The 27218-nt window shown below is 42.1% G+C and overlaps 1 protein-coding gene across 4 annotated transcripts in view; it reads left to right on the top strand.

The window, feature by feature from the left end:
* The window catches only part of ENPP2 (ectonucleotide pyrophosphatase/phosphodiesterase 2), a 99354-nt gene that overhangs the window by 6686 nt on the left and 65450 nt on the right, over positions 1 to 27218 (top strand). For 2 of the 4 annotated variants that reach the window (XM_037048444.1, XM_037048445.1), the window contains exons 1-2: positions 20127 to 20237; positions 20428 to 20530. In XM_037048444.1, the coding sequence (XP_036904339.1) occupies positions 20205 to 20237; positions 20428 to 20530 (136 nt within the window). In that variant the 5' untranslated portion in view covers positions 20127 to 20204. Of the gene's footprint in view, positions 1 to 20126; positions 20238 to 20427; positions 20531 to 27218 lie in introns of those variants that run through there. The other 2 variants (XM_037048443.1, XM_037048442.1) reach the window with 1 other exon arrangement.

Below are 27218 nucleotides of genomic sequence, written 5' to 3'. Positions count from 1 at the left end.
AGCTTCACATATCATCTTCCTTCTTTAACGTTTGGAAAGACCCGCGTTGTGGCATGCTGAGCTCTTTTTCTCCTCGCTAACTCCCTTAAAAATAATTTCATAATCCTACTTGTTGGATGATACCTGTTCCCGAAGGCACCGACTCCATTCACACCTTCATTGTCAAATACTGATTGGGAATTTAGGCACCTGTGTTTATGTGCAGACATTTTCTTCTCCTCTCAGAAGCTTTGTTTACTAACAACATGGCCTTTCTCAGCACACAGCTTGATTGCTGACAAATCTAACTGCGAAACTTCAGACATGTTGGATAGAATAGCATTTTTCCATCATTAATGCTGCTCAGATATTAATTCAACATAGTGACGTGAGGGGCACCTCACATTTTCCAGGGAGCTGCTTGACTTTAATCAGCAGGGACAAATGCAAGATTATTGTGCTTTTTCCGTGGGTGACCTAAGCTTGTTCTTGGCACCTGTGAGTGCAGAGCACTGGATGTCTCCACGTTTTAGTGGCTTCTACCCAGGGGACTTATTAGTTTTGAACCTTGGGGATAATTCCATAAGAATGTAACCTTTTCTCTCTGAAAGAACAAAATGTTGCTTGTGTTTGGTTATTCTTGTTGTAAATAAAACCGATGGTTCCCAAATTATGGAACCATGGAGGAAACTATAGGTAGGGTTGTCAGATTTTTGAAAAAAAAAAGCCCAAAACAAAACCAAGACAGCAAAACAAGACAACAATAACAACAACTGAATATTTCAGTTCAGTTTCAATTTCAAATAAACAATGAATAATTATTTAGTATAAATGTGTCCCAAACATTAAAAATACTAAAAAAAGTAATGCCTCCTGCAACCCTACCTCTAGGTCATATCAGGGGTAAAGTATTGATAATTTTTTGAAAGTCTTACCCAGAAGGTTTCAGACCATCTCATGCTGACATTGTAGTTAAACTACCATTTTTGATGACTTGTATTCCAGGGATCATGCAAAGCATGTACATTATCTCATGTAATCGTCAAAACCCGGAGTTGGCAGACTACAGCCTGCAGGTCAAATTGGGTCACCACTTGTTTTTTTTTTTAATTAAGTTTTATTGGAACACAGCCACCCCCGTTTGTGGCCGCTTTCACACCACAATAGCAAGCCGAGTAGTTGTGAGACAGTACTTGTGTACGGCCCTCGAGACCTACAATGTTTATTATCTGGCCTTTTACAGAAAGAGTTTGCCTACACCCATTTAAAACCACCCTCTGAAGGAGTCACCGTTATTCTCATTTTTAGAATAAAGATGAAGGCCTGGAGAAGTTTAACTGGGCGGGGTCTCATAGTTCTTAGAATTCAAACCGAGGTCTGTTGACTTCCCAAACTTCTGCTCTTACTACTGCTGACCAAGAGGCTGATTGTCAGTTGCATTTGTCTTGAATGGGTTTAACGACGGGGAAACAGAGTTGTGATTTTTATTGAGAACGTCCATCTCGAAGACAAGGGGGACTGGGTAGTGTATTGGCTTATCGCTGGGGCTCTGGGGCACACTCTTGAAGCCACGGTGAAATCACCCAGTTTCTCTGGGCCTGTGTCTACCCCATAAGTTACAGATGAGAGTGGTCCACAAAACATTGTTGTTTTCTTTTCCAAAGTATTATTCCAAAGGAGGGTCAAAGGAAAGAGTTTGGAAAGGTGGGGAGCCTCGACTGTGGTTGGGTAACAGAACCATTCAACAAGGAAGCCCCCAGAGCACGGCAGCTCCCGCTTGGCAGAGGACAGCTAGTAAAGATGCTTTTCCAGCTCCTTTGTGAGCGATGCCGTTGGCCTGAGCGCGTCATTCAGTCCTTGGCAGGCTACGTTTGCTTTGGGAAGGCGTGTTGTGAGATGTTACAGGGTGTTCATCTAGGCTTTGCTGGACCCTAAACCTCTTGTTACTGTCATTGCTGATATTTATCCTTCTTATATCCACTCCCAGTGGCTCCAAATTGACTAAAAATGTACTTGGGCTGCCAGAGAGTGACCTTCCTTAATAACGTAAGACAAGCAATTTTCATCAGCAACACTAATTTGATCTTTAGGCACAAAACAAGGGTGGTGGTGGGAAATTAGTTTTTACCAGTATTCCCCACCTTCCAAAGCTTTTTATTCCAAAGATTTTGGAATAAAATCTGCAAGTAGTGCATAGTAGACATATTAGAATAGCTTTGATCTTTGGAGAAGATGAGGAGATGAGTTTGTTCCCTGAGAGAGATGGGAGTGGAAGGCTTGAAAATGTTCAACCTTGTAATGAACAATTCAACGACTAGTCAATATGGTGCCCGAGATGCCTGGGCTTTGCTAAAAGTGAAGCGGCATGAATGTGTGTGGGCCTCATCAACAGGACCTTAAAAATTTTCCAGCATGTCTCCGGAGCAGAAAGTGGCATTATTTTCCTAGGCTTGGTGCTCAGCACTCTTCTGTGGTCTAAGGGATTCTTGAGAACTTGGGCCAGGCTGGGGAGGGATGGAGGAAGCAGGCCCTGGCAGCCCTGCTGCAGGTTTCGCAGAGAGTGGAGCTCCTAGGCAGTTGCTGATCCATTTCTCCTCTGCCTCAGCCCCTGACTGGCTACATTTTCTTTCCTCTTTCTCTGCCATTCTCTTCCTTAATCTCCTCAAGCACTATTACTTAAGTGTCCTCATGTTCTAGGCACTGTGCTAGGCTCAGGGATAAATGGGAAGGGACATAAACTCAGTCTTTAACTCCATGGAGCTTACAGTCCAGCAGGAGAGGCCCACGTGACAGGAGTTAGGGTTAAGTGTTGCAAGACACGAGGCAGGAGTAACAGAGAGCAGCCCAGGCTGGGGAGGCAGTGTGGTCAGGGAAGTCCTCTGAGCCGAGAGCTGAGAAGTCCAACAAGTCACCATTTCCAGACTCAGCCAAGTAGTAAGTGGTAGGACTGAAGTTTGAGCCTAGATTTGCCTGACTTTAAGAACTATCTACTTTTCACCGAGTATTAACACACACACACACACACACACACACACACACACACATATCATATATACTTGCTCTCAGAGTGTTTCCATTTAGCTGCATTGTTCTTGCACAAAGCAATCTGTGCAATAATAAGAGAAAAACCATTCAGCCATTCTGATCATTCATTATGGGTTAGCCAGGATGTGCTCATATGTGCACAGTGCAGCTGTGAGTGCCCCAGCTGGGGAGAGCTGAGAAAAGCATTGTTGGACAGGGGCGGGTGATGAGGTAAGAGTCTGCATGCTCTGCAAATTCATCACAATGCCTGCTTTACTCCCTCGGATTGTGGCCTTGATTAAAATGCAGGGTATGTGCAATCTGACTTGGTTGTTCCTTTCATTCTTAGACAAACATGAGTTTAATAAACTGGCAGATAAGTTTGTCTAGGTCACAAGTCCATGTGGAAAGGTGGGTGTTTTAGGGAGGTTAGGCTAATGCTATCAGGTTGCTATAGCATCCTGAACTTGGAGTCGTTTGGCGTTCTGGGGTTCAAGGGTAGTATTGCCCTCATTGCTAGTTACACACTGCAAACTATCGCCACGGGACGTTAAGATGGTCTCAAGCAGATGGGACAGCCATGTCTCTCTTGGGTTTCTGTCTGTCTGTGGAAGGTGGCTGGTCCACATACAGAAAGTTCAACACTCTCTGTGCCAGGTATTGTAGAACTTGCAGGAGACGATGGAGATGGGATTCCTGTGTTGGAGGAACTTTCAGTTTGATAGGAAGAATTTCCCACCGAACCAACTAAACAGCAGAGGCAAGAAGTTGGTGGAAAGAAAAGAAACTTGGAAGCACTCGGACTTGGTTTATGTCCTTTCCCCACCGCTCGCCCTGTGGCCTGAAGCATAATATTTCATCTCTCTGAGTCTTGGTTTCTCTACTCATAACATGGGATTTGATAAGCACTTCATGCAGCAAGTATACAACTGTCTGAAGATGATAGTTATTTTAATCATTGGTGCTGTATTTATTAATGTTATCAGAATAGGGCAAATCCCTGCTCTGTGACTTTGGGCAAATTACTCAGCTTCTTTTAAATAGGATTATCTCAATTTATCTGTGTGGTTCAAGAGCTAATTGCATCTCTCACCACTTTGACTTCTATATGTATTTTTCCTTCGTAGCTCTTATCACTAATTGATATGTTATATATTTTGTCTCTTTTCCATTCAGTAAAATGTGGGCTCCAGGAGCAGATATTTGGGTTCTTTTACTAGTTGCTGGTGTCTTTTAGGCCTAAAACAGTGCCTGGAACACAACAATAGTTTCTCAATAAAACATTTGCTGCATAAGCCGGGGAATGAATGCCAAATTCTCTGTTAAATGTCTGCCATGTGGAGGCTGCTGGCCCACAGTAGCTCTCACTGTGCTTAGTGTCCTCACTGTTAGAATACGGTGCACACTGAGGGCAGAATCGATGCAGAAAGATTGCTGCCAGCGCTGTCGTCAGGTGCGACCTGTGTCCTCAGCCCTGGCATCTCCTCAACTGCGTCGTGGTTGGGGTGAAACAACTAGGTCATTGTCAATAGTAAGGTCACATGAGCCTAAATGCAAAAAAAAAGTTTCAGAATTTTAAAATCAATTCTCAGGAAGAAGTGGAAACAGCTGCAGAAAGGGAGGGAGGACTGGGAAAAGGAGAAGACAGCATCTTGTGCAAAATATTTTGTCACATGAGGCCACCGGCTGTATCCATCTGCGACCGAGCCTTACCCAGCCCCAAACCTGGAGGCAGGCAAACCCAGCTGCATCGGTCAGATGACATGGGAAGAGCACGCGGCTATAGCGGCTCCAGCCTCCAGTGGGTGCCCTCGTGAAACACTGTACGGAATCTGTTCTGTTTCCGAGTGGTAAAGGCGTGAGAGAAAACCCCTCAACTGCCCTCCAAATGTGAGATGGGAGGACTTTCTTTAAAAACAATAAAACTAAATGTACCATGATGGTGTGGACTACGGCCTCCCCCACCCCCAAAACAAAACAAAACCGAAAAACCTTAGAAGTGGGACGGACTGGTTAGGCAGACCTGAGTTTGAATGAACTTGTGTGAACTTGGGCAAATCAGTCAAACTTCTGAGTCTCTCAAAAAGAGAAGGCAGTATGTACTTTGCAAGATTGTTGAGAGAGTTCAGTGAGATCATTTCTGTAGATGTCGGTCACATTCCAGGTGCTCAGCAGATGGCAGCTGTGGTTGTTAACAATCAACACTGCGTGGGTTATTTGATTGAATCCTCACAACAACCCTATGAGGAAGGTACTGGGATGACTCCCCGTTCACCCATGAGGATCTGGAGCTCCAGCGTGGTTTCCTGACTGCGAGATCACACCGCCCGTGAGCTTCTGAGCCATGGTTCCAGCCGATCCTGACAAGCCCAGGATTGGAGTAATTAACAAGTTGTATAACATCTCTTCTAAGTGCAACAGAAGTTGAGCAGGACAACGGAAGGGCCAGGACTTCTGCATTCTCTTGCATAATACTCCAGTGGCCAGCTGAGGTTACTGGATTTTAACTTCTCAGTGGCTCTGTGTTTATGAAGGATTATGAGAGACCTATTGAAGCCGGGAGAGGCAGCATAAGGAGAGCTCGTCTTGGTCTGTCTTCTAGATCAGCCCAAAAGGGTGTTACTTCACCTGTTGCTTACATCTGTCAAGTTATTTTGCGAAAGGTGTTTCTTGCTCCTTTTCTTAGCCTAGCCCTAACCAGTGTTCCCTTTAATTGTCATAAATTAAATTGCACACATCGATTATGTATCTGTCTGTACCTTGGAATATCTATACCTATATTTCCTTCAGGAGATGCAATAGTAAGGTGTGTATAAGGATCCTTACCTTTCCTGTTGGTTTCTCCAAAAAAAAATAAAACGGAATCCTGGTTATTTAATTTAATGTGAGTAGCTCTTTGCTGGGCATTACAGAGGGAGGCTTCAGCTCCCTAAGTTTTAAGAGAGAGGAAAATAATAGATGCCTGGATTTGGAAAGGACTTTACATGCTGCAAAGCCCATCCTCCTCTGAGTTTCGATACTTCCTAAGAGTTCCTGACCAGCAGTGCCCAGCCTTTCCTGGAACAGTGGCTGTGAATTCTTGTTCTGTCATAGAAGTCTGGCAGCGCTCCTTGCTAGGAAGTTTCTCCTATTATGAAATGATGCATGCTTCTCAGTAACTTTTCGTTTTGCCCAAAAAGGTACACATAATCAAACCCATATGTCTCGCATTGCCCTTTGAGTATTGAAGAACGACAACCACATCCCCTCTCTCCCACCATCCATGCAGGGCACACAGGCTGCACAGCCCCAGGTTCCCCAGCCACTGGCCAGGAGGGGAGCTCGATCAGTGCCCCTTCTCAAAACACCAGTCGGTGTGAGCCTTTTGAAACAAATCAGATTATGTCACTGCCTGGCTCAACCCCCTCTGGTAGCTTTTCATCACACCCAAAATGACTCACCGAGGTTCCACTGTGACCTTCAAGGTCCCATGTGATCTAGCTGGCCTGACTGCTTCTTTGCCATCACCTGCTATTGCTCACTCCCCATCCCTCACTCCCCTCCAGCCCCACTGGCCTCTCTTATCGCACACAGCGCTTCCCCTTCTCAGGGCCTTCCACTTGGTACTCCTTCTGAAGACACCTGCTCCTTCCCTCACTGCATCCAGATTTGTGTTCCGTTGCCATGGCTTCAGAGAGACCCTCAGTGCCGCTCAATTGAAAATAGCTCTTTCCATTTCTCTCTGTTCTCTTGCTCTGCTTTGTTTTGCTTATCTTTTATCAACTACCTGACATTGTATTTCTTCCCCCACTAGAATATGAGACCCATGGGGCGGAGCCTTTATTCTGTTCACTCTGCATTCCCAAAGCCTGAAACATACTAGGTGTTCAATAAAAGCTGGTCGAATAAATAGCCAATGAATGAATCCATGAGTGGATTGGGTAATATGGGCCCCTCATCATTCTGGTCATGCTTCTCTCCATGCTCTCTAGTACTGAGGTCCTAAAATGAGATGTCCAGAAGTGAACACAGTCCAGATGGATCTGGGTAGTGATTGTTTACTAAAGGGACCTAAAGTGAAATAAAGTCGTTTAGAGTTGTGGGCTCCTATAGAACTTGTAGGCAACAAAAACTCCCAGGTTTCTTTGAGAAGAATTGTTGTCAATTCTGGACTCTTCTAGTATACATTTGTGCAATCGAATTTGGTATTCTCCCTCAAGAATATTATGCAAGATAGATCAATCTGGTTCTCTCTCCATTTCTGCTTCAACTCTTGATTTTAACCTTTTGAGATATTTCTGAATTTTGATTCAGTGCATGGAACACAGTACATGGTAGCTAGCTGTCACTGGAATATTGAGTTCAAGAACATACCCTGTATCCTTGATTCGGGAGTCAGAAAGCTACCATTTACGTCACCTCCACACACATCTGCTGATGCTTAGGGTACTGAAGGATGGACATTGAAGTCATAGTGCAGACAACCTTCCACCTCCACACTCCTGTTTGCCCGGAGAAACCAGTCAGAGGAGTAGGAAAGAAGACTCCTGTCTCAGCTCCACACCCAGACCTCCCCTTGTGCATACTGACAATGTCAAGAGCAAAAAATCTGTAAGACAGGAGGACCCCCTGAGGAGGGGTGGAGTAGAGATTGAGGGAGCTGGTTTGTAAGATCTTTCACACATAGTGCACGCGTGAATGACAGGACTCACTGCAGTGTGATTTAACAAACTGTTGGCTTCCCAATCTCCCAATTAGAACAGGCTTTTTTATCTCCAAATGCCTGATAGCAAGTATTACTTGGCCCAGACTGAGCTTTCAATGAGCATTGGCTAATGTGGTTAGTGCCCACTAAATCTGCATCAATCCAGTAGTCCGTGAATTTGTAAAACTCTGGATTTCCTAAGTTCAAGGCAGTTATCTCAATGACAAGCATTCTGTTTGACCTGTTAGGAGCTTTACAATGACATGGCTGTGATGACCACTGTTCTGGTCACTTCCTCATGTTTGTAGCCGATTCTTCCTGTTTGGGGTCGAATTAGGTCAGCTTAGAACACAAGTTTATCTGTGGCTTCTGGTATGTTCTGCTTTAGGAAACATTATCAGGTATTAAAGACTTATCAAACATTTATTGGATTCTCTGCTTTTAATAGACTCTGGTTTCTCCAGCAAATAGTTGAAATTCCCCTTCCTTTGAAATCTTGCCAGTTTTAAAATCCTCATTGGGAAGTCATGGATAAAAGGCAGTTCCCCCCTTTAATAGGTACTTGAACATGGAAAAGTGGTCTGATATATTCAAGCTTGGTTTTTAATATATTGACAAAGTACTGTGAAGGGTTTTATGAAGATTAAATAAGGCAATCTATGTAAATGTCTTTGGTAGGTTGGCTGGCAGAGAGCAGGCAGTTACTACATATTGGCCCACACTTACGGAGCATCTGCTCCATGGTATAAATTACGATACTTGCTCTTCCCCCTCCTTTATCCTATTTGTCATTTGAGCCGTCTGATCTTCCCGCAGGAGGTACTTCAGCTCTGTGATCTTGCCTACAAACACCTTTCGGTTTTATTGATGCAAAGTGGGTCGGCTGAGTGAGTCTTGATTCTTCTGACTTGGAGGACTGTGGCTTTTTTTAGAAGCCTCCTTCAAATGAAAGGCATTGTGCTTGTTTTAAATTGAACTATAATTGGCACATAACATTATTTACTTTTCAGGGCACAACGTAATGATTCAGTATTTGCATATATAGTGAAATGATCACGGCTGTTAGTTGACATCCATCACTACATAGTTACAAGTTTTTTCTTGTGATGAAAACTTTTAGGATCTCTTTGAGATCTCTTAGCAACTTTGAAATGCACTACACAGTGCTGTTAACTACAATTATCGTGCTACACATTCCCTCCTCGTGACATTTATAACTGGAAGTTTGTATGTTTGGACCCATTTTATCCATTTCTCCCACACTCACCCCCTGCTTCTGGCATCTGCCAATCTGTTTCCTGCCTCTGCGAGCTTGGTTGTGTTGTTGTTGCTGTTTTTAGATTCCACATATAAGTGAGATCATGCGACATTGGTCTTTCTCGGTCTGACTTTTTTCACTTAGCACAATGCCTTCAAGGTCCAGCCACCCTTTTTCAAGGTGTTGTTCCTATGTTCCCATAACTGCCCCACAGACTCTGATGACCATCTGTTGCCATTAAGATTCAAACCCTTTGCGATCTGTAGCTGAGAACTGGGTTTCTTCTTTGGCTATTTTATTTGAAAGTAAAGTGAAACAGGGCACTTGATGGAAGTGGTGTGGCCGAGGGCCTGCCGTGCTCCGTGTAAGTCCCTGGAAGCCCCTCTAGTTTTAGGCATGTAGAGGGTTTCATCATATTCAGGGGCTTGTTAAAATAGGTCCATACCATGACTCAGATGCTTCATCCTGTGAATTGTTAGGTTTGGAGGGCAACTGCGGTGACTCTGGAGACTGCTTTGAAGGCACTGACCTGAGAGCTAAAGGTCAAGGTGAATGTTCCTTTTCTGTGAATTCAGATGCTTTGGAATTTGCTTCCCTGCAGGGATAGTCTCACTGGTTCTAGGTTCTCTCTCTTCCCCTCTCTGTAGTTCTTTTTGAGATGTGGCTCTTTGTGGGGGCAACTTTGCCTGCAAAGTCCCCCCATCCACCATGGATGAAAGTGGAACTACCAAGACATGATCTGCTCGGGGAGGAGAGGTGGCCAATCTCTCAGAGGAGAAAGGCCAAGAGCCCCTTCTTCATTGGCTTTTATAGATTGTAATACACAGGAATACAGGTAAAGCTCATCAATCAATGTCAAGTGGCAAGGATCAAACAGCAGATAACATTTCAAAGAGATCTGAGGACTTAGTCTGAGTCAGTGTCTGTCAGGTAAGGGGGTTGCAAAAACTTATGGAGACATACTCATTTCCTGCTCAGACTCTTATCACAGGAGTGGAATCACTCTTAGCAAAGCAGGCTTCACAGGACGTTGTGAATTCTCTCTTATGCCCGATCATCCCAGATCCCCCTATAGCAGACAAGGGGCTGCACTGCCTTCCCAGTCACAGGTTTTAAGCTTAAGTGGATTAGAGCCAGGAAGCACTTCTCCCAGATGGAAATGGGGACTCAGGCTGTGTCAGAATAGCCGGGGGGCGAGGGTCCATCACTCCCTCTTTGCTGCAGTCCCCTGAGTCCTTCCTAGATGGCCTCCCAAGTGATTGTGTCTGGCTTAGGTTGCCCCTCCTCTGAGGGGACTTACCCGTCTCTGACTAACCAACCAAACGTTGGGGGCAGGGGATGAAGCAGAAGCAGCGTTGCTGCCAGAGACCAGCTTTGTCTCCTTAGTGGCTCACAGACCGGAGGTCCCTCACTCAGCCTTAGCCATGGGGGGCAGTTACAACTCCTGAAACCAGGCAGAGCAGTTCCCAGCGGCTCTTATACCATAAGTTCCACCCTTTTAAGCTGTACATTTCAGTAGTTTTTAGTACATTCTCAGAGTTATGCAAATATCACCACTATGTAATGTTAGAATGTTCTCATCACCCCAAACAAAACTTTGTGCCCCCAAAGCACTCACTCCCACGTCATCTGACAGCCACTAATACTCTGTTTCTCCTGGGTTTGCCTGTTCCAGATGTTTCATCTAAATGGAATCATATAACATGTGGCCTATATGTCTGGCTACTTTCATTTAGCATGATATTTTCATGGTTCATGCATGCATGTTATAGCATGTATCAGGACTTCATTCCTGTTTATTGCTGAGTGCTATTTTACTGTATAAATATATTTCATTTTGTTTATTTATCAGTTAATAACTCTGCTATGAATGTTTCTGTACCAGGTGTTGTGTGAACATGTGTTTTTAGTTCCCCTGGGTGTATAACAGTGGAATTGCTGGGTCACACAGAAACCCTACGTGTACATTTTGAGAAACAACCACACTGTTTCCTAAATTGGCAGCACCCTTTTCCAATCCTACCAATAATGTATGAGGGTTACAATTTTTCCTCGTTCTCATCAGCCCTCCTTATTATCTTTCTAGTTTTGGTCATCATGGTGGGTGTGAAGTGGTACCTCATTGTAGTTCTGATTTGCATTTCCCTAATGAGAAATGATGTCAAGCATCATTTTATGTAACTTAAAACGATTTATATGTCTCCTTTTGGGAAACGTCTGTTCCAGTCTTTTGACCATTTGAAAAATGGGGCTATGTGTCTTTTTATTGCTGAGTTGTAAGAATTCTTTATATGTGCCGGACACCAGACCTTTGTCAGAAACAAGGTTCGCATATATTTTCCTGCATTCTCTGGGTTACCCCTTTACACTTTCTTGCCAACTTAGCAATAACACCTTCCAATCCATGAGCATACATGTCTTCTCACTTATTTAGTTCCTCTCTAATATGATTATTTCAGTGATGCTGTCTTATTTTCACTGTACAGGTTTCACATATGTTTTGTTAAATTGATCTGTAAGTATTTAAAACTTTTTTGAGACTATTATTAGTGCAACTGTTTTCCTAATTTCATTTCAGATCATCCATTGCTAATGTAAAGAACTGTAACTGTTTTTGAATATTTATCCTGTATTATGCAATGTTCTTGGACTTATTCATTAGTGTTAAGAGTTTAAAATATATTCATTAGAATTTTCTTTTTAAAAAATTTATTTATTTATTTTTAGAGAGAGGGAAAGGGAGGGAGAGAAACATCAGTGTGTGGTTGCCTCTCACATGTCCCACAGGGAGGACCTGGCCTACAACCCAGGCATGTGCCCTGACTGGGAATCGAACTGCGATCGTCTGGTTCGCAGGCCCGTGCTCAATCCACTGAGCTACACCAGCCAGGGATGAAACATGATATTTAACAGAGGTAATGAGAAAAGACATCCTTGTCTTGTGCCTGATCTTAGGGGAAAGCATGTAGTCTTTCACCATTAAGTACTGATGCTAGCTGTGAGTTTCGGTAGAAGCCTTTTATCAGGGGAGGACAGTTCCCTTTTATTTCTAATCTGTGAAAGTCTGCAGCTATTGTCTGATGGCCAGGGGAACCACAGAAGTGGCGGCTTTCCTTCCTCCCCAAGAGGGAACCTTGCTGCTGCTCAGCCTGTGGAGGTGCCCTTCCAGTGGCAAGCATGAGCTTCCTTTGGGATTCGAGTTCAAACACATTTCTTGAGTTGCAGCTCAGAGTCTTGGGGCTTTCCAGTCCAAACAGAGGGTCCTTATTACTTTAGTCAGAACTTGTGCTCTCCAAGCTGTCTCCAGGGTCACCCTGACCTTTGCCAAGTAAGGGCTGCCCATGTTCTCCTGAGGTTGGACAGAATGTGGAAAAAATGATTCATACCACTTCTAACTTTAATTTACATATAATTTCACCACAAGGCAAAGGAGTTTTCCTAGGGCCTCTGTCACCACTAAGCACCTATTTTGTGCCCAGCACTTCACTGAGTGCTGAGAACATGATAGCAGATGATGCAGGCTTCGTCCTCTTGTCCATAATCCTGGCTAATATCTTTGTGCTTTTGCCGTTTCAGGCACCGAGCTACTGGCCTAACATGCATTATGTCCTTGGGTCTCCATGTCAACCTCGGGTGATAAGAACCACCTCTCTTTTTATTGTTACAAGACATCTGAGCATTCGAGAATTTAAGCAAGGTCTCATGCTTGGAAGTGGCAGACCCAGGTTGGTCAGGTTCTAGAATCCAGTTTCATTTTTAGTTTCTGTAACCAGAAGTTTCTTCCTCCTGTTCTCTGGGAATTTATACTCTTATTGTTAACACATGAAACATTGAAATGAAACAGGGAAGCCTAGAGAGACAAGAGACCACTGTCTTGGGTGGAATCTATCAGGTCTTGAATTGAGGCTGGTGCCGTGGGTGCCACAGTTGAAAGAGGGAATGTCTCAAAGATGCTGAGCCTTGAGAAAGGCTTTGGATCGATGAGGATTTGGATGAGCGCAATGGAAAGGGGAGGACGTCAGGGCTGAGATGCAGCATGAGAAGTGTGGACGCGGAAATGAGTTTGGTTGCTTTGTGGGAGGACTTCACTACAGGGATGGTATCCGTCACTCATCAGAGAGAGATCTGGCCTGAGGCAATTTGGGTCAGATTTTGGGATGCGTGTACTACCAAGAAGGGTTGGATTTAGGAGAGTATTAAAATAGTTGGATTAATTTAGTTGTTGATTGTTGTTTTGTTTTCACTAATTGCACTCCTCAAATTTCCAGGTTTCTGTGAACGTGCCTTAGGGAGAAGGGAGGTGTCCAGTTAGCCTGGGCCCAGGCTCCCCGCCCCCACTTAAAGTAGAGCCACTCCAAATTTTAGATGTTCTTATTGATTTTGAGATTTTATTTGGAAACAGCATTTGAATGCTTTTAAAAAAGGGTTACGAACCACTGACTTAGCCAATAATTCTGCTTTACAGATGAGGAAACGTGGGCTTGAAATGACACAGCCAATTAGTAAGAGAACAAGAATTCAAGTTCCAATTCAAGTTTCTTGATGCCAAGTAACTTCATTCCATAAACATTTATTGTCTGGCTATTATCTCTGAGGAGAGATGCAAAGCTCTTCGGAGTGTAAGGATAACTGGTCCACGCGTTTGAACAGATCACCAGGGCTATAGAAGTGCCTAAAGAGAGATTACAGACAATGGGGGAGCAGCGTGAAGGAGCCCATTGCTTTGCATGGGAAGGGGAAGGGCAGAGGGGTGGGAGGGCACACGGAGAGGTGTCCTTTGACCTTCATGAGTACGTTGGAGTTTGTCAGGGAGCTTAGGTGGAGAAGGGCATTTTAGGCCAAGGAACCAACACATAATAAGAAATGAAAGTATGAGAGAACACAACGTAAAGAATAGCAAGTATTTCTCTAATTAAGAAACTTAATAATTATTCAGCATTCTTCAGTGCCAAGCATTGTTCTGGGCAATTTGCATGGATTATTTCCTGTAATACTCTTAAGAATCCCAGGACCTGGAAACCGAGGAGAAAACTGAGTCTTAGGCTGGAGAAGGGTTATGTAAAATCTTGCCGTTAAACCTGGTAGAGCTGGGACCTGGATCCACGGAGCTCAGTTTCAGATTTAGAGTCTATGTACTTTGCTGAGCAGTTTGGATTTTACTCTCTGGGTCAGTGATTTTCAAACTTGCATGGCCATCACCTGGTGGGCTTCTTGAAACATGGATTCTGGGCTCTAATCCTGGTCTCTGAGTTTCTGGTTCAGTAGGTCTCAAAAGGATCTGCATTTCTGACAAGTTTCCTGGTGATTCTAACACTGCTAGTCCGAGAATCACACTCTGAGAACTGCTGTGTTGGGCAGCCATGGGGCGGTTTCAAGTGTGGGAGAAAAATAATCAGATTTGCATTTTAGGCAGGGCTCTCTGGTCAATGAATGGGAATAAATTACAGGTTGGGTGAGAGGGGACTCAATGAAATGGCATCGAAGGGGGCAGAGGATGAAAGAAGAGCAGTTAAGAGATGCACTTCTAATACACACTCAAAGCATGAAGGTGAAGGGATGGTTCTAACAATAAAAGGAAAATAATGCAGATACTAATAGCGCTCAGAAAGCTCTGATAAATGGTGGTAACTATTGTAATTAATAAGTAAAATAAGTATAGGTAGAGTGTCTGGTTAGAAATGAGATGACAGGGCTGTGGTGGAATAAAACGTAGTTTGAAGGTTGCCAGGAGCAGACTTGAAGCTGGAGGCTTGTTTAGATAGCTGTGTTGAGTTGATGCCCTCATGTGGTGTGTGATATAATAGAGAGACATCAGTGGACAGAGGACCAAGCTGGCTTAGGGTGCCTGGTCTCTAGTCCTGGTTCAGTCGCCTGTTCTGTCTTTCTGGGATGTCACGAACTCGTGAACCTCCACTTCTTCACCTGCAAGTGCAACTGAGAATAGCTTCCCAGCCTATCTGTGTAAGACTGGAAGGTGAAGGACGAGAGTCTTCTACCCTGCGGTGAAACTTTGGGCAAAACATTATTGTTTCTCTGGCCATATATACCCACCCACTCGTGCTCATGTATTCCACAGCCCACATTACACGATAGACCCAAAGATGAAAACTGTCACGAGTTTCATACGCCTTCTGATGGGCCATCTCATCAAATGGTTCCAGCCTTCTCCCATTAGCTGAGGTATTTAGCAGGCAGGTTTCAGAGCAGCTGAAAAAAAAAAGTAGACTTGAGTTCTGAGTTTTAAAATGTTCTATTACAAAGTAGACTTAGGAATGAGGCTGGGTTATTTCCTGTTGGTAATCTTCTTGAAACTCAATCATGAATAAATGTATTTAAAGTGTTTAAAGTCCAGTATAGCTTTACTTTAAGTCGACTTCCTTTATTGATTTTCAAGACTACTGACCAATGTTTTCAAGCTACTAGTCTGTCCCTTATTTTAGCTATTTATTTCTAGAGTGTTAGCCAATGGCTGTGTATATATACTGAATATATATATATATTGAATATATACACCCACGTCTTTCTTATAGGCCAATTAAAACTTAAGAAATGACTTTGATGAGTATGTGGTTGGTCCTCTTCATGGTTGAATGTTCGTTAACTCAAGAGTCATACTTTTACCTTTTCCTGCCCCTCAACCCCCATACCCAAGTCATGAACGAGTCTTCAGCTTAACTCGCCTGGCTCTCTCCCCCTGCATCACCACCATAACCTTTTTGGTGGGAAGTATCACGATCTTTCGTCTGGATTACTGATCTTGTTTCCACACTGATCTATTATATCCATTCTTGACTCTCTCCATTTCATATCCACATAGTACAGAGATTAGCACTTCGAAATCTGATTAAATTTCCACCTGCTTAAGCCCCTTTAAGCCTTTCCATGGCTTTTCAGATAAAGACAAACACCACCTACTGTGACCATCATGGCCCCCATGAATTGGCCTCCTTACTAGCCTCTCCAGTCTGTTTTCATCCCATGCTAGCTTTTGCTTTCCCTGCACTAGTCAGACGGGCTATCACGGCACCGCATGCACGTGCTGAGGTCCTCTTCACACAGAGCCTTGGCACATCCTGTTCCCTCTATCTGGAAGCTTTCCTTCCTCTCTCACCTGGTCTCTGCCACTTCCCTTTCCACCGCAGCTCAACCGGCACTCCACAAAGTCTTCTCTGACCCTCCCAACTAGATCAGTCCTAATTACAGTAGTCTCCCTTGTCCGTGGTTTTGTTTTGTGCAGTTTCAGTTACATGCAAACAATCTTGGTCTGAAAATATTAAACTGAAAATTCAAGAAATAAAAAATTAAGAGCTTTTAAATTCTTTGCTTTCTTCGTGTACTCCTGTGTCTATTTGGTGACACGGAGGGCTATATTTGGTTCAGCTCCCTGCATAATACCAGTGCCCAGAACAGTGTTTGGTGCACAGTAGGGGCCTGAGAATGTTCGTGCAGTGAATGATTATTCTGAGAGAGCTAAGATTGTTCTGCTGTGGGGGCTTCTGCTTACATTCCATCAGGAGTAAATGAAATGCGTAGAAGTTTACCATATAAATTGAAGTCATTGAAAGATGTGACGGTGTTGATTTCAGCTCTCAATTATATAATAACTAATGCACAAGCCCTGTTTGCATTTGAATAGTTGTATGCTCTTTCTCCACTGGAGACACCCCACCCCCCACCCCGCACATAGATTACTCATAGAACTTTGCACCTATGGTTTTTGCAGTCCTGTGCTGCAGGAGCAATTGAGCTGGCTTGCTTCTCTACTCGCTGTTAGAACATTTTGCTCGATTTAGATTGGTAAAAGATTGTTCTTTTTGTTCTGAATTTTCCTATAGCCCTCCACCAGAGCAGAATTGAAAAATGGGATTTAACTCAAAAGATTTTAAAAGGAGACCAGGAAGAACACACACGGACCTTGCCTTCTTACTGTCACAGTATACGTGCTGTAGTTACTGCTGATCGGTACCACTGAAAACAAGGCGGTCAGCAATTGTGCACCACCACGGTCTTAGAAGTACTCTGGGAATGGTGTTCAAGCCAAATCAAGGCACGCTAGTTCTGCACCAGGGGAAACTGGACATAGGTAGAGTTTGAATCAGTTCGTGAAGATTTTGTAATTACTGCAGGAGGCATAAATGACCACCCTCCACTCCGTCTCTTTCAGATCTCACTGTTAACCTCAAGCCCTCTTACCTTAATCAGTGCTTGGGAACAAGGATTCACAGAACCATTTCATGAAAAGGTAGACTGTGCATTTGTATAAATGCAACTACTGTATTGCAATTAAGCGATACACACACTGCTGCTTTGTACCACCAGCAAAGTAAATAAAAGACCGGTCTGCTGCTTACGGTTTGGAGATGATTCCCAAGGAAGAGCAATCACGGTGTATAATGAAGAGATCTAAACTTTAATGTAGTAAATGCTATTAATTATACATTAAAATTACATTATGAATCAGACCGAGCAATTCAACCTCTAGGGCATAAACAAATGAACTCAGAGTAATTTATTCTAATGCTCCGTTGCTCTAAATGTGGTCCTCACATTGCTTGCCTCGGAAGCCTATTGTGCCAGTTCTTGTCTGGCCCCTAAACCCCCCCTTCCCTTTCCCTACCCCATTCCCTTAATGAATTAGGATCTTGGGGAATAGGCCATAGGTGTCAACAGTTTATACAAACCCTTGGAGTGATTCATAGGCTCAGTAAAGCTTGAGAACAACAGAGTGATTTCTATGGTGGCCGGAGACTGTCACAGATTTGTTTATCGCTCTGGGCTTTCCCCTGCCAGGGGGCACTGTTTTCTGAAACACAGCCGAATTAGTAATCCACACCGGAAGTTAATTTTAGTCTTCCTCATACATTTTCTTCATTGCTGACCCCAACCATGGATGACCTTGGACCAAAATCTTAAACCCCAGAGTAGGTGAACTTTCTGGTTTGGTTTTGTTATAGAACATTTTGGATGATATTTTAGTTATTTTAGTTAGGTTTCTAGACCTGTGCATTGTTGGGCTTTTGGTTTTCTCTGTTTTGGACAATGAGCAGTATTAGTATTTTTTGAGAGGTAATTGTGTTTTGTAGTTGATTTGATGCCCAAGGTAGGGACTTTGGTCATCCTCCTGAAAATTAACGTGTAATGATGTCTTGTAATAAAATTCTGGCTAGCTCTGGTTAGATAGCTCTGGTTAGATAGTGTGCGTGTGAGCGTGTGTATGCACATGAGTGTGGATGGCTCATTAATGAATTCCATACGCACAACAACCCGGTGGTAGATAAAGCTCTTTGGCAGAACCGTTAACAGCAATAGTGGCTGTGCTCAATCCTCTTAGATAATTGGTAACAAGCTCTGTACAGAAGCCAATTACGGATCCACTTGGCTATTACACTTACAGCTTTTTCTCCCTGCACAGCTACTCTGCATGTCCAGAAAAAAAAAATTGACAATGTTCAGCTTCTGCGTCTAATTTTATTTTCCAGGCAAGCCTTCATTATCCTCACACTGAGTTTCCACAATCAAATGTCAGAGTCTCAAGCTGTCGGACTCCGGCAAGCTCTGGAGAGGTGGCAGAGACAGGGAGGCAGGTTTTTAAGGACATTTGGAACACGGTGGCTGATGATGCAGTCACAGGATGCCTGCCCTTTTCTGTTCATAGTGGGTCTCTGTAAAGACCATCCTGCATCTTGAAATTTAATATAAGTAGTAGGGAAATCTCACATGAGGTTAACATTTTTCATAAGCCTTGCTAAATACCCAACTCCAAATCATTTCAGTATGGCACACAGACTAAAGAAAGAGACTTCCATAGGAAAAAAAATCATGAGCCTACCATCTTGCAAGAGTGCACAACTCAGGGGAGTTTGGAAAGGCAACTTAAACTTGGCCAGTGCCTTCTTTTTCTCAATGAGCTGTTACTATGTTCTAGTACAATGCAGCCCAGGCCTACTGTGCAACCCACTGTAATAAACAAATTCTCGCTTTTGTGCTATCCTGTTTCATTTGAGCAAAGCCACCACTCCGTTGCGTGGTGACTAGTGTATTTGTTTATAGATACGCATGTGCTCTGTGCCTCAGTGATTTTTCTCTCGCTCTCACCGGGCTTGGTGAGAGAAAAACCTAGGACAAGCCTTCTTCCCTCATTTGAATCTCTTTCCTCATTTGAATCCTAAAAGCATACAAAATTTACGTAACTTTCAGATTTAGACGTCTTGATTTCTTTCAGACATTAACCAGTTGCCAAATCGCTTAGGAAAGAAACTTCAACACTCACAATAGTTGCAAAGGGCGCAGTTTTGAGGGGCTGGATGATAATTTAACTGGAAATTAACCAGGGAAGTAGCTGTTTAATGCTGAGTTCTTGCACCATGGAGATTTCCTTCCTAAATTCAATCACTAATAAAGCTTCCCCATCCACCCCATCCCCCGACCCGTTCAAAAAACAAGCTGACAGTTTTTTTTTGGAAAGAGGAGGCAGAAGCTGAAATTATTTTGTCCCTCCTTTTAGGGCAGAGGGCTTTCTGCTGCTCAGCTGGCATTCCCGTGCTCTGATAAAAGTTACTTCTCTAAACTCTCATAGCGTGGGGAAAAATAATGCTATCTCCTGTGTTAGTTACAATCCTGGTAGATTTCATCGTGAGAAATGTTTGAGGAGTCAGGAGGGGCTGAGAATGTGGCACTAGGAACAGGTCGCTTGAAAGGTCAGAAAAATAAATACATGAGAAAGACAGGGAAAGTTATTAGGGTTATAAATTATAAAACTCTCCTTGTTTTCTTTTTTTAAAAAATAAAGCCATGAGGTTGACGACACTGAATGACTACATTGTAAATCTTCAAAGCTTAAAACTAGTATAAATCCCTTTCCAGTTCTGTTTCTTCTTTATTGGATAAAATACATTTGGTTTCTTTTTTAAAAACCATGTTTTTGTGAGTGAAGGAAAATGAACATGAGCTGTTACTGGTCACAGCAACACAAGAAACCCTCATGTTAGCAGAGGAAACCACATGAAAGTCTGTGTGTTAGGGGAGGGACCGATAAGGGGGTGGAGAAAAGGAGGGTGATGTTTCCAGCCTCTTCTGCTCAGAGCTGCGATTCGTGAACCAACCGCAATGACATCAAGCTTTGGACAAATCAGAGCAGCCTGTCAACTTCCCAGGTGGGATTACTTGTAGTTAATAGACGCAGCTCAGAGCCCCAAAAAGCAGTGCATTCAGTGGAGGCAGAGAACACACTGCAAAAAGCCTTTCCCAGAACACTCTGTCATGGCCCGGAGCGGCACGTTCCAGGCACGTCAGGTAGGAGAAAGGAGGGATGACAGGGCACAGCCTTGATCTTTAGAATCGGTTTCTGATTTTGTATTTTTGGGTTTTTTTAAGAAAAATAAAAGACAACCCTTTATGGTGCATTTTGGAAGTTGTGGGATTGGGTGGTGATATTGAAGTCTTGTCTAGCTGTTTTTGACATCCCCATCTCTTATTCCCTTAGGTGATATCTCTGTTCACGTTTGCTATTGGAGCCAATATCTGCTTGGGATTCACAGCAAATCGGATTAAAAGGGCAGAAGAGTGGGACGAAGGCCCTCCGACAGGTAAGGCTAGCAACAATTTGCATTTCAAATCTTTTACAAATCAGTGGAAACTCATTAAGAAAGTTGTCTTTAAAGAATTTTGCAGTGTAACTAATTTAGTCCCCGATTTCTCCAGAATACAACCAGCTCTGTGTATAATTCAGGTGAGAGGACATGGTTTTATTTAATTAGAGAACATTTATGATGGCTTCACGATAACTGGCTGTTTAAGTATTTTGACCTTGAAATTCAAAATTAAAACTCCTGTTTAGCAGATAAGGCTGAAATAGAAACGATGAGGATGGGTGCAGGTTCAGTGCGGGAGATGGATGAATCTGACTCGCTGTGATGTGGTATTGGATGTAGCATTTATCTCCAGAAAGTTCCAACTTAGGCAAAAAGAGGAATGGGAGTAAAAAAAGGCTGTGAACTGACTTTATGAAACTTGAGAAATTTAGGACTGCCCCATTAAGATGTATCTACAAGAGGAAAAACATATCAGGAAGGAGGTGCTTAAATCCTGACCTCACTGTTTTTTCTTAAGGCATAAAAAAAGGTGAGTTTCAACAGTGTACCTTGACTTAACTAACAGAACCAGAGTGAAAGGGTTTCCTTTTACAATGCGCTGTGCCATAAGCAGTGTGGGGATTCTTATAAAGGAGCTCCTTGTGCAGATGGAGGGGGCTTAACTGACCCGGTCTTAAGTAATGAGTTGGTTAATTTCCTGGAAATTGGAGCTGCTGATGGTTTTATAAATAAAAATTACATATTAAGTAATGGGGACTCTAGGGGGCAATATTTTCTGGACTTTCCCTGGCATCTCAGCATGCTTGTCTGCCTCCCCAAGAATGTTGTATTTCTCTGTGTTTCTTGCCCTGACTGCCCGGAGACTATCACCTGTCTCCGTGTAGCCAGTGTGTGAGCTTTTATGAACCAAGTTATGATACATATATCGGAGTACTGTCTTCTTCACATCAAGGGAATTCCTTTTGTGTCGTGCCAGAATTATACGAGAAGTCATTGAGTAAGTGGGATGTGGTGGGGGTGAAAAGGGAGAAAACAAATCATAAAAACTGCACCCCCTGGGAACCAAACGGACACAAATGAGTTGTCTTCTGTTGGAAAAGGAGAGTGGATCCAGGCTGGAGAATCCCATTTTTATTGGTAACAAATGCTCTCTTCAAAGACCGCTTTTACTTGCTCCAGACAAGTACAACTCCCATTCACACCAACTGTAACTGCGGAGACCGGGAGGGGATCCGACCCTTAGCACGGCCCTGTGAGCCAGCCAGCAGCTGGACAGCCCTGCTGGTTCTCTCCAACACACCCTCAAAGGAACTTTTTCCTGTTTTGTGTAATGTATCGCGTTGGCTGAAACTGCTATTTAAAAGCTGTTTTCTTAATGAATGCATAAAATCCAGCCACTCATTATTTTCACAGTCCACTTTTTATTTTTTGGAAACCAGTCATGAACGTCTTGGACCTGGCATCCTGAATTCATGTGACTTGCTGTGTGGTCCTGGGCAAGTCACTTGCGAAGTCTGTTTCCTTAGCGGTACAATGAGGAGCAGGCTTGGATGATTTCCAGTTTTTCTACTGGATTAAAAAAAAGCCCCCGGTCCTACCTACTCTGTTTCATTGCCTCTGATTTTGTGTGCTTAGACTCTACTGGAGAACTTGAAAAGTGTAGACCACATTTATTAAACCTTGAATATATTTTGTGTATAATACATTGCTTCCATAAGTTATAAGAAATAGGTATAAGAACTAATAAAGTAATGTAACTTCTTGAAAAATAAGATAATCTATAATATAGTAAATAAACCTAAGGGATCTTAAGTGTACTGCAAAATATTTGCTTTTTGATCGTTTAATTAAATCACGTATTATTTTAGGCCCATGTGGAATCTTCTAAAGTAACTTATTAGTGAACATTCTACCTATAGGAAGCTTAGTCTTGGAATACATTGCCACTTAAGTTTGTGTTTTAGGAATTTTGTACGCCAGCACACTTTTTATTTTTAACTTTTCTATTAACGTAGCTTGCCTGCTCTTTAGGCAAGACCAGAGCTATACTTTGGCAACTGGGTGAAAACAGTGCAGAGACTTTAAACATTTTTTGTCTTGTTAAACGTAATATGTACCTAGGAAGGGCCTCCCTCAAATAACGTGTGTGGCTGGTTATTCTGTCAGCCAAGATTTCACATCAGAAAACACTGGGTGAACTTCTCTGTACATATAAGAACAAGATACTAGGAAGAAAGGCAGTTACACCTGTGTTCAACAACAGAGAACATAAATTTCTTCTATGAAAAGGGCATTAATATGTGGCCAGCTTCAGACTGCCTGATCAGAGCAAGACCTCCCATTCAAAAGCGTGCAGGTTGTTATCTGGTAAATGTAGGTCTTCAGAGTTCTCAACAATAGTTGGGAGCATTCCACACCCACGCAGCCCCTCGCTGCTGTACTATGGACTGGGGTGTTAGGCTCTGGCAGTGCAAACACACTGTTATAATTAATTAACCAGCACACTTGTCCGCTGGATTTATTGTTGGGACCTAGTGATCTATTAGAAGTAACGGTGGAATAAGATGTCTTCTACCAGATCATGAAAGATCAATAGATTTAGTAGAAGATCTGAAGTGACCCGAGCTAGTTATAATTCTGTTGGGTAAATATGACGGGCAATCAGGTAAATGAGATAGCAGAAATAAATTTCTAAAGAAAATATAAGTAATAAGTACAATTTAGTTTGATGTCTTTGTCCCATACGTGCATCTGAAGCAGCCAACTTGATCCACCTTTAAGGCTGCAAGAGACTTTATCTGTGTATATGTGTGTGTGTACCTATGTTCATGCACATGCACATGTGTTTATCATGGTATGGTCTATTTTACTAACATTTGTGCTAGACACTCTTTCAGTCTCCAGGGGGGCATTCGGATGTCCTCTGATATATAAGTAACTTAATACTTGAAAGATGAAGGGAAATTTGTAAGTTTATTAATGTCTAGCTAATCAACTTGAAAGTGCAGTTCAGTTTATTATCATTTTTAGTGGCTTGAAAGTTTCAAAGTATACAAATGTGAATGGAATTCATGGCCGTAAATGTGAAGTGAATTTCTCAATGTGATGAGCAAAGCTTTTCTTTGTGAAGCATAGAGAAACCAGACAATGATAACAGGAACGCGATGGTTCGTGCCCATTGGATAACTTTAGGAATCTCGTTTTACAGTGAAAATGAAAAGCTATTTAAAAGATGGGCTAGTAACATTCAGGAAGCTGCAAAGCTGGCAGAAATATCAGCCCTGCTCTGCAAGGAAAACCATCTCAGGATGTCATTGGACTTTACGTTAAACTTACTGCACACATCAGGATGTTCCAGTCAACTGACTGAGGTGATCTGAGCTTGAATCTAAGGAGGGCATGGATTTTTCAGTGCTTTATTACATGGGGCTTGGGGGTAGTGATTTTTCATTTATCATAAAACGATACCAAATCCTCTATCTTGTTTGTATAAATAGAAATTTCAGTCTCCAATAGTGCTCAACATAGATTCCCGAATCAACAATAAGGTAAATAGATCTTTTAAAATCATGTCTTAAAAAGAATATCTGAAATAATTTGGAACCTATGGAAAAAATTTCACAGAAATACTACTGTAGTTATAGCCAGATGATCTAAAATTTCAGCCAGGCCTTTGGTAGCTCAAGTTAGGCCCAGAGATCTGATTTTCCAACCGGAAAAATGGGGATAATGTTGCCTCTCTATTGGAAAAGATTCTTGGAAACAGAATGCCGTATCAATGCTGATGACAATATAGGGCATTAAGTATATAATGATATGTTTCATTTCTCTTCAATTAATGTTCGAAGGCCAGTTTTAAATTTTTTGTCTTATCCCTTTGATAATACCTGAGATTTAAATAAGACAGTGTTTCGCTGTCTGGCGGCAGGTTTGCAGATTATTCAGACTTACACTGTTGACTACCATCACAAATGCTACTGGAGTGGTTTAGAAGTTATATTTACATTTTTAATTCTTGAAACTGGAGTTTATAGAGACCTGCTTTGTTCTAGTATATAAGGTTTTTCTATATGTGGATGTCGTATTTATAGATACATGGGAAGCACCGGTGTTTGTGAACTTCCCAGGTAGACCCATTTATTTAAAAAATGCTCTATGAAATCTGGCCCAGTGACCTCGAAGAGGGGAGACCAGCAATGCTGGCAGGGATGGGTATTTCTGGAAAGGGGTGTATTTAGGAATCAGGCTGATATGTGAGTGCTGCTTACTAGGGTATGAAGTCACAAATACCAAGAAAAAACGTCAACTTCAACACAAGAAAGTATGGCCAGGAAGAGTGAATCATACACTCTAGAAGAGGCATAAGACATGTTAAATTCTAGAGCTGGGAGGTATCCTGAATGCCACCCAGGTTCCATGCCTCCTTTCCCTGCCCTTTGTACTTCGGAGAGGGTCGGCAAATGTGGGAACATGTTCTGGTCCAAGTCTTGGAATTATTGGAGTCGAGGAGATACATGGCCCAATCCATCTTCCCCCTTCCCTTCCCACCTTTGTCGTCTGAATCCACGTCAGCCAAGAAGGAATTTTGACATCTGTATCCCTGATTCACACCTGGGAATTTGATCTGGAGGCTGTGGCAGCCCAGTCTTGAGTACAGTGCTTTTTAGGAGACACATCTTGGCAATATGACCGTAAGGGTCACTCTTTCGTAACAAAGCTGCCTTCAGTTTAAGGGTTGGGAAGGAGAATTATAATTCAATGGAGTCAGCTATTGCATGAGCTTTAATTATTTTCAAGAACAAAGTGAGGGACAATGAAAGAGTGATTAAGAAAATGGAAAACATCGCATTGATAGATGGAAGAAAGGTTAAAAATGGCTAAGAATTCATATAGGGATTGTGAAAGCAAAGAAAGAGATAGTGAAGAGATTAGAGGAGGGGGAAGCAAAGGACATAAGTGGAGGAGAATTTCAAACATATTCCGGGATACCATAAAGACGAGATAGGCCAAGTCAACAACTGCACACACAGTATTTTGAGATTTATTCACATAATCTCAGCTATAAGCATAGCTAAACATATTTATGTATGGAGCTCATGGGAATTTATTAGTCTTCTGTTGGACTTCTAAGGAGTAAACTTAAAGAAATAACTCAATGATAAGCATTTTTCTTATCTTTATTTTTACTATAAAGACTTCCTTCCTTTTTTTCACATCTCAATTCCCCTTCTCCCTCCCCTCCAGTTTCTTCTGGTCCAGCGTGTGCTGTTGACAGGTTGGCCTAAGTCAATAGAAAAGTGTGGCTTATGAACCGGAAGGAAGGCATTGCTTTGGAAACCTGACATTATTTCCTAAACTGAACTGACGTGGTTTTGTATGTGCAGTTTCAACATCCCGGAATCAACCATGCAAAAGTGTTTCTCATCTCAGGGTCCAGCGAATCTGTTTGCTTCAGTCAAATGATCTGATGCCGTAAAGGCTAAAATGGGTGCTTCTGACTTCAAAGAGGACAGGGGAGCAAAGGATGAACAGGATGTTCAGATACATGGCTTTGATAAACCCAGAAATGTCACTTAGCATCTGCTCTCCCCTGTGCCCCTGCATTTTCTTGATTTTAAAAGTAATGCGTGCTGATCATAAAAAGTATAAACATGTAAATAAGGAAACCAAATTATAAGTTTCATGTCACAAATAACATTTATTAGGATATTTGTGATTTATCTTTTTGCTTATTATCTTTTTTATCCCTGTTACAGATACTATGTACTATTTTAACACTGTTTTGTACTTTAATCTTTAAAAACACTTGTTCGTATATTTTGTAGATCTTTTCATGGTAGCCCACATGGATCTGCTCATTTTTTTTAAGGGATGGGCAATATTCCATTTATGGCTAGCACTATTCTTTCTTGTATATATATATATATACCCTGACAAATTTTTGCAAATATATACAAGAGATAAATTCCTAGTCATGGAATTTCTGAGTGAAAGATTCATATGCGTTTTAAAAAGTGAAAGATATTTCTAAATTGTGTGATATTTTCCAACATTTTTTTATCTAGCAACAGATACGACACTGCTTATAAGCTCTGTTCATCAGAAAGTGATTATTTTGTAAGTGAGAATGAAGAGCCAGTTTTATTTTTTCCAGACAGCTAGTTATTCCAGCACTACTCACTGACTAAACCTTCATGTACTGATTAAGTTTTCATTCTTCCTTTCATTTAAGATGTTACTTTCCTAATCCAAAATAATATTGAATGTAAATTGTAATTTTAAAAAGTGAACACATTACAATGTTACCTTCATTGTAAAAGTAATTCTCATATATTTGGTCCTGTTTCTTGTCCCCACCCCAGCACTGATCTATTTATTTTCTAGTAGCAAATTATCTTAATTAACTTCAGAATATATTTTACTATCTAGGTCTTCACCAAATTACTCTCCCTTTTTAGTTTTCTCTATTTTCATATATTTATTTTTGATAAACTTTTGATATTCTCCCAAGTTTCAAGTAATCTTCTTGTGAATGCATGCAATCTTTAGGTTTATTTAGAAAGAACTGATATTTTTATAATATGGATATTTTTACATTCAGGATGGTATGTCTTTCCATTTAGTTAAGTCTTTTAAAATATCTTTGTGTAAAGTTTTAATGTGTTCTTCATGTAGGTTTTAC

The sequence above is a fragment of the Sturnira hondurensis genome, unplaced genomic scaffold (genome assembly GCF_014824575.4).
Source record: "Sturnira hondurensis isolate 20B ecotype Veracruz unplaced genomic scaffold, ASM1482457v3 Scaffold0006413, whole genome shotgun sequence".
NCBI classification, from domain to species: domain Eukaryota; kingdom Metazoa; phylum Chordata; class Mammalia; order Chiroptera; family Phyllostomidae; genus Sturnira; species Sturnira hondurensis.
Note: the sequence above shows the minus strand (reverse complement) of the source record. Positions and strands in the feature narration are given on the sequence as shown.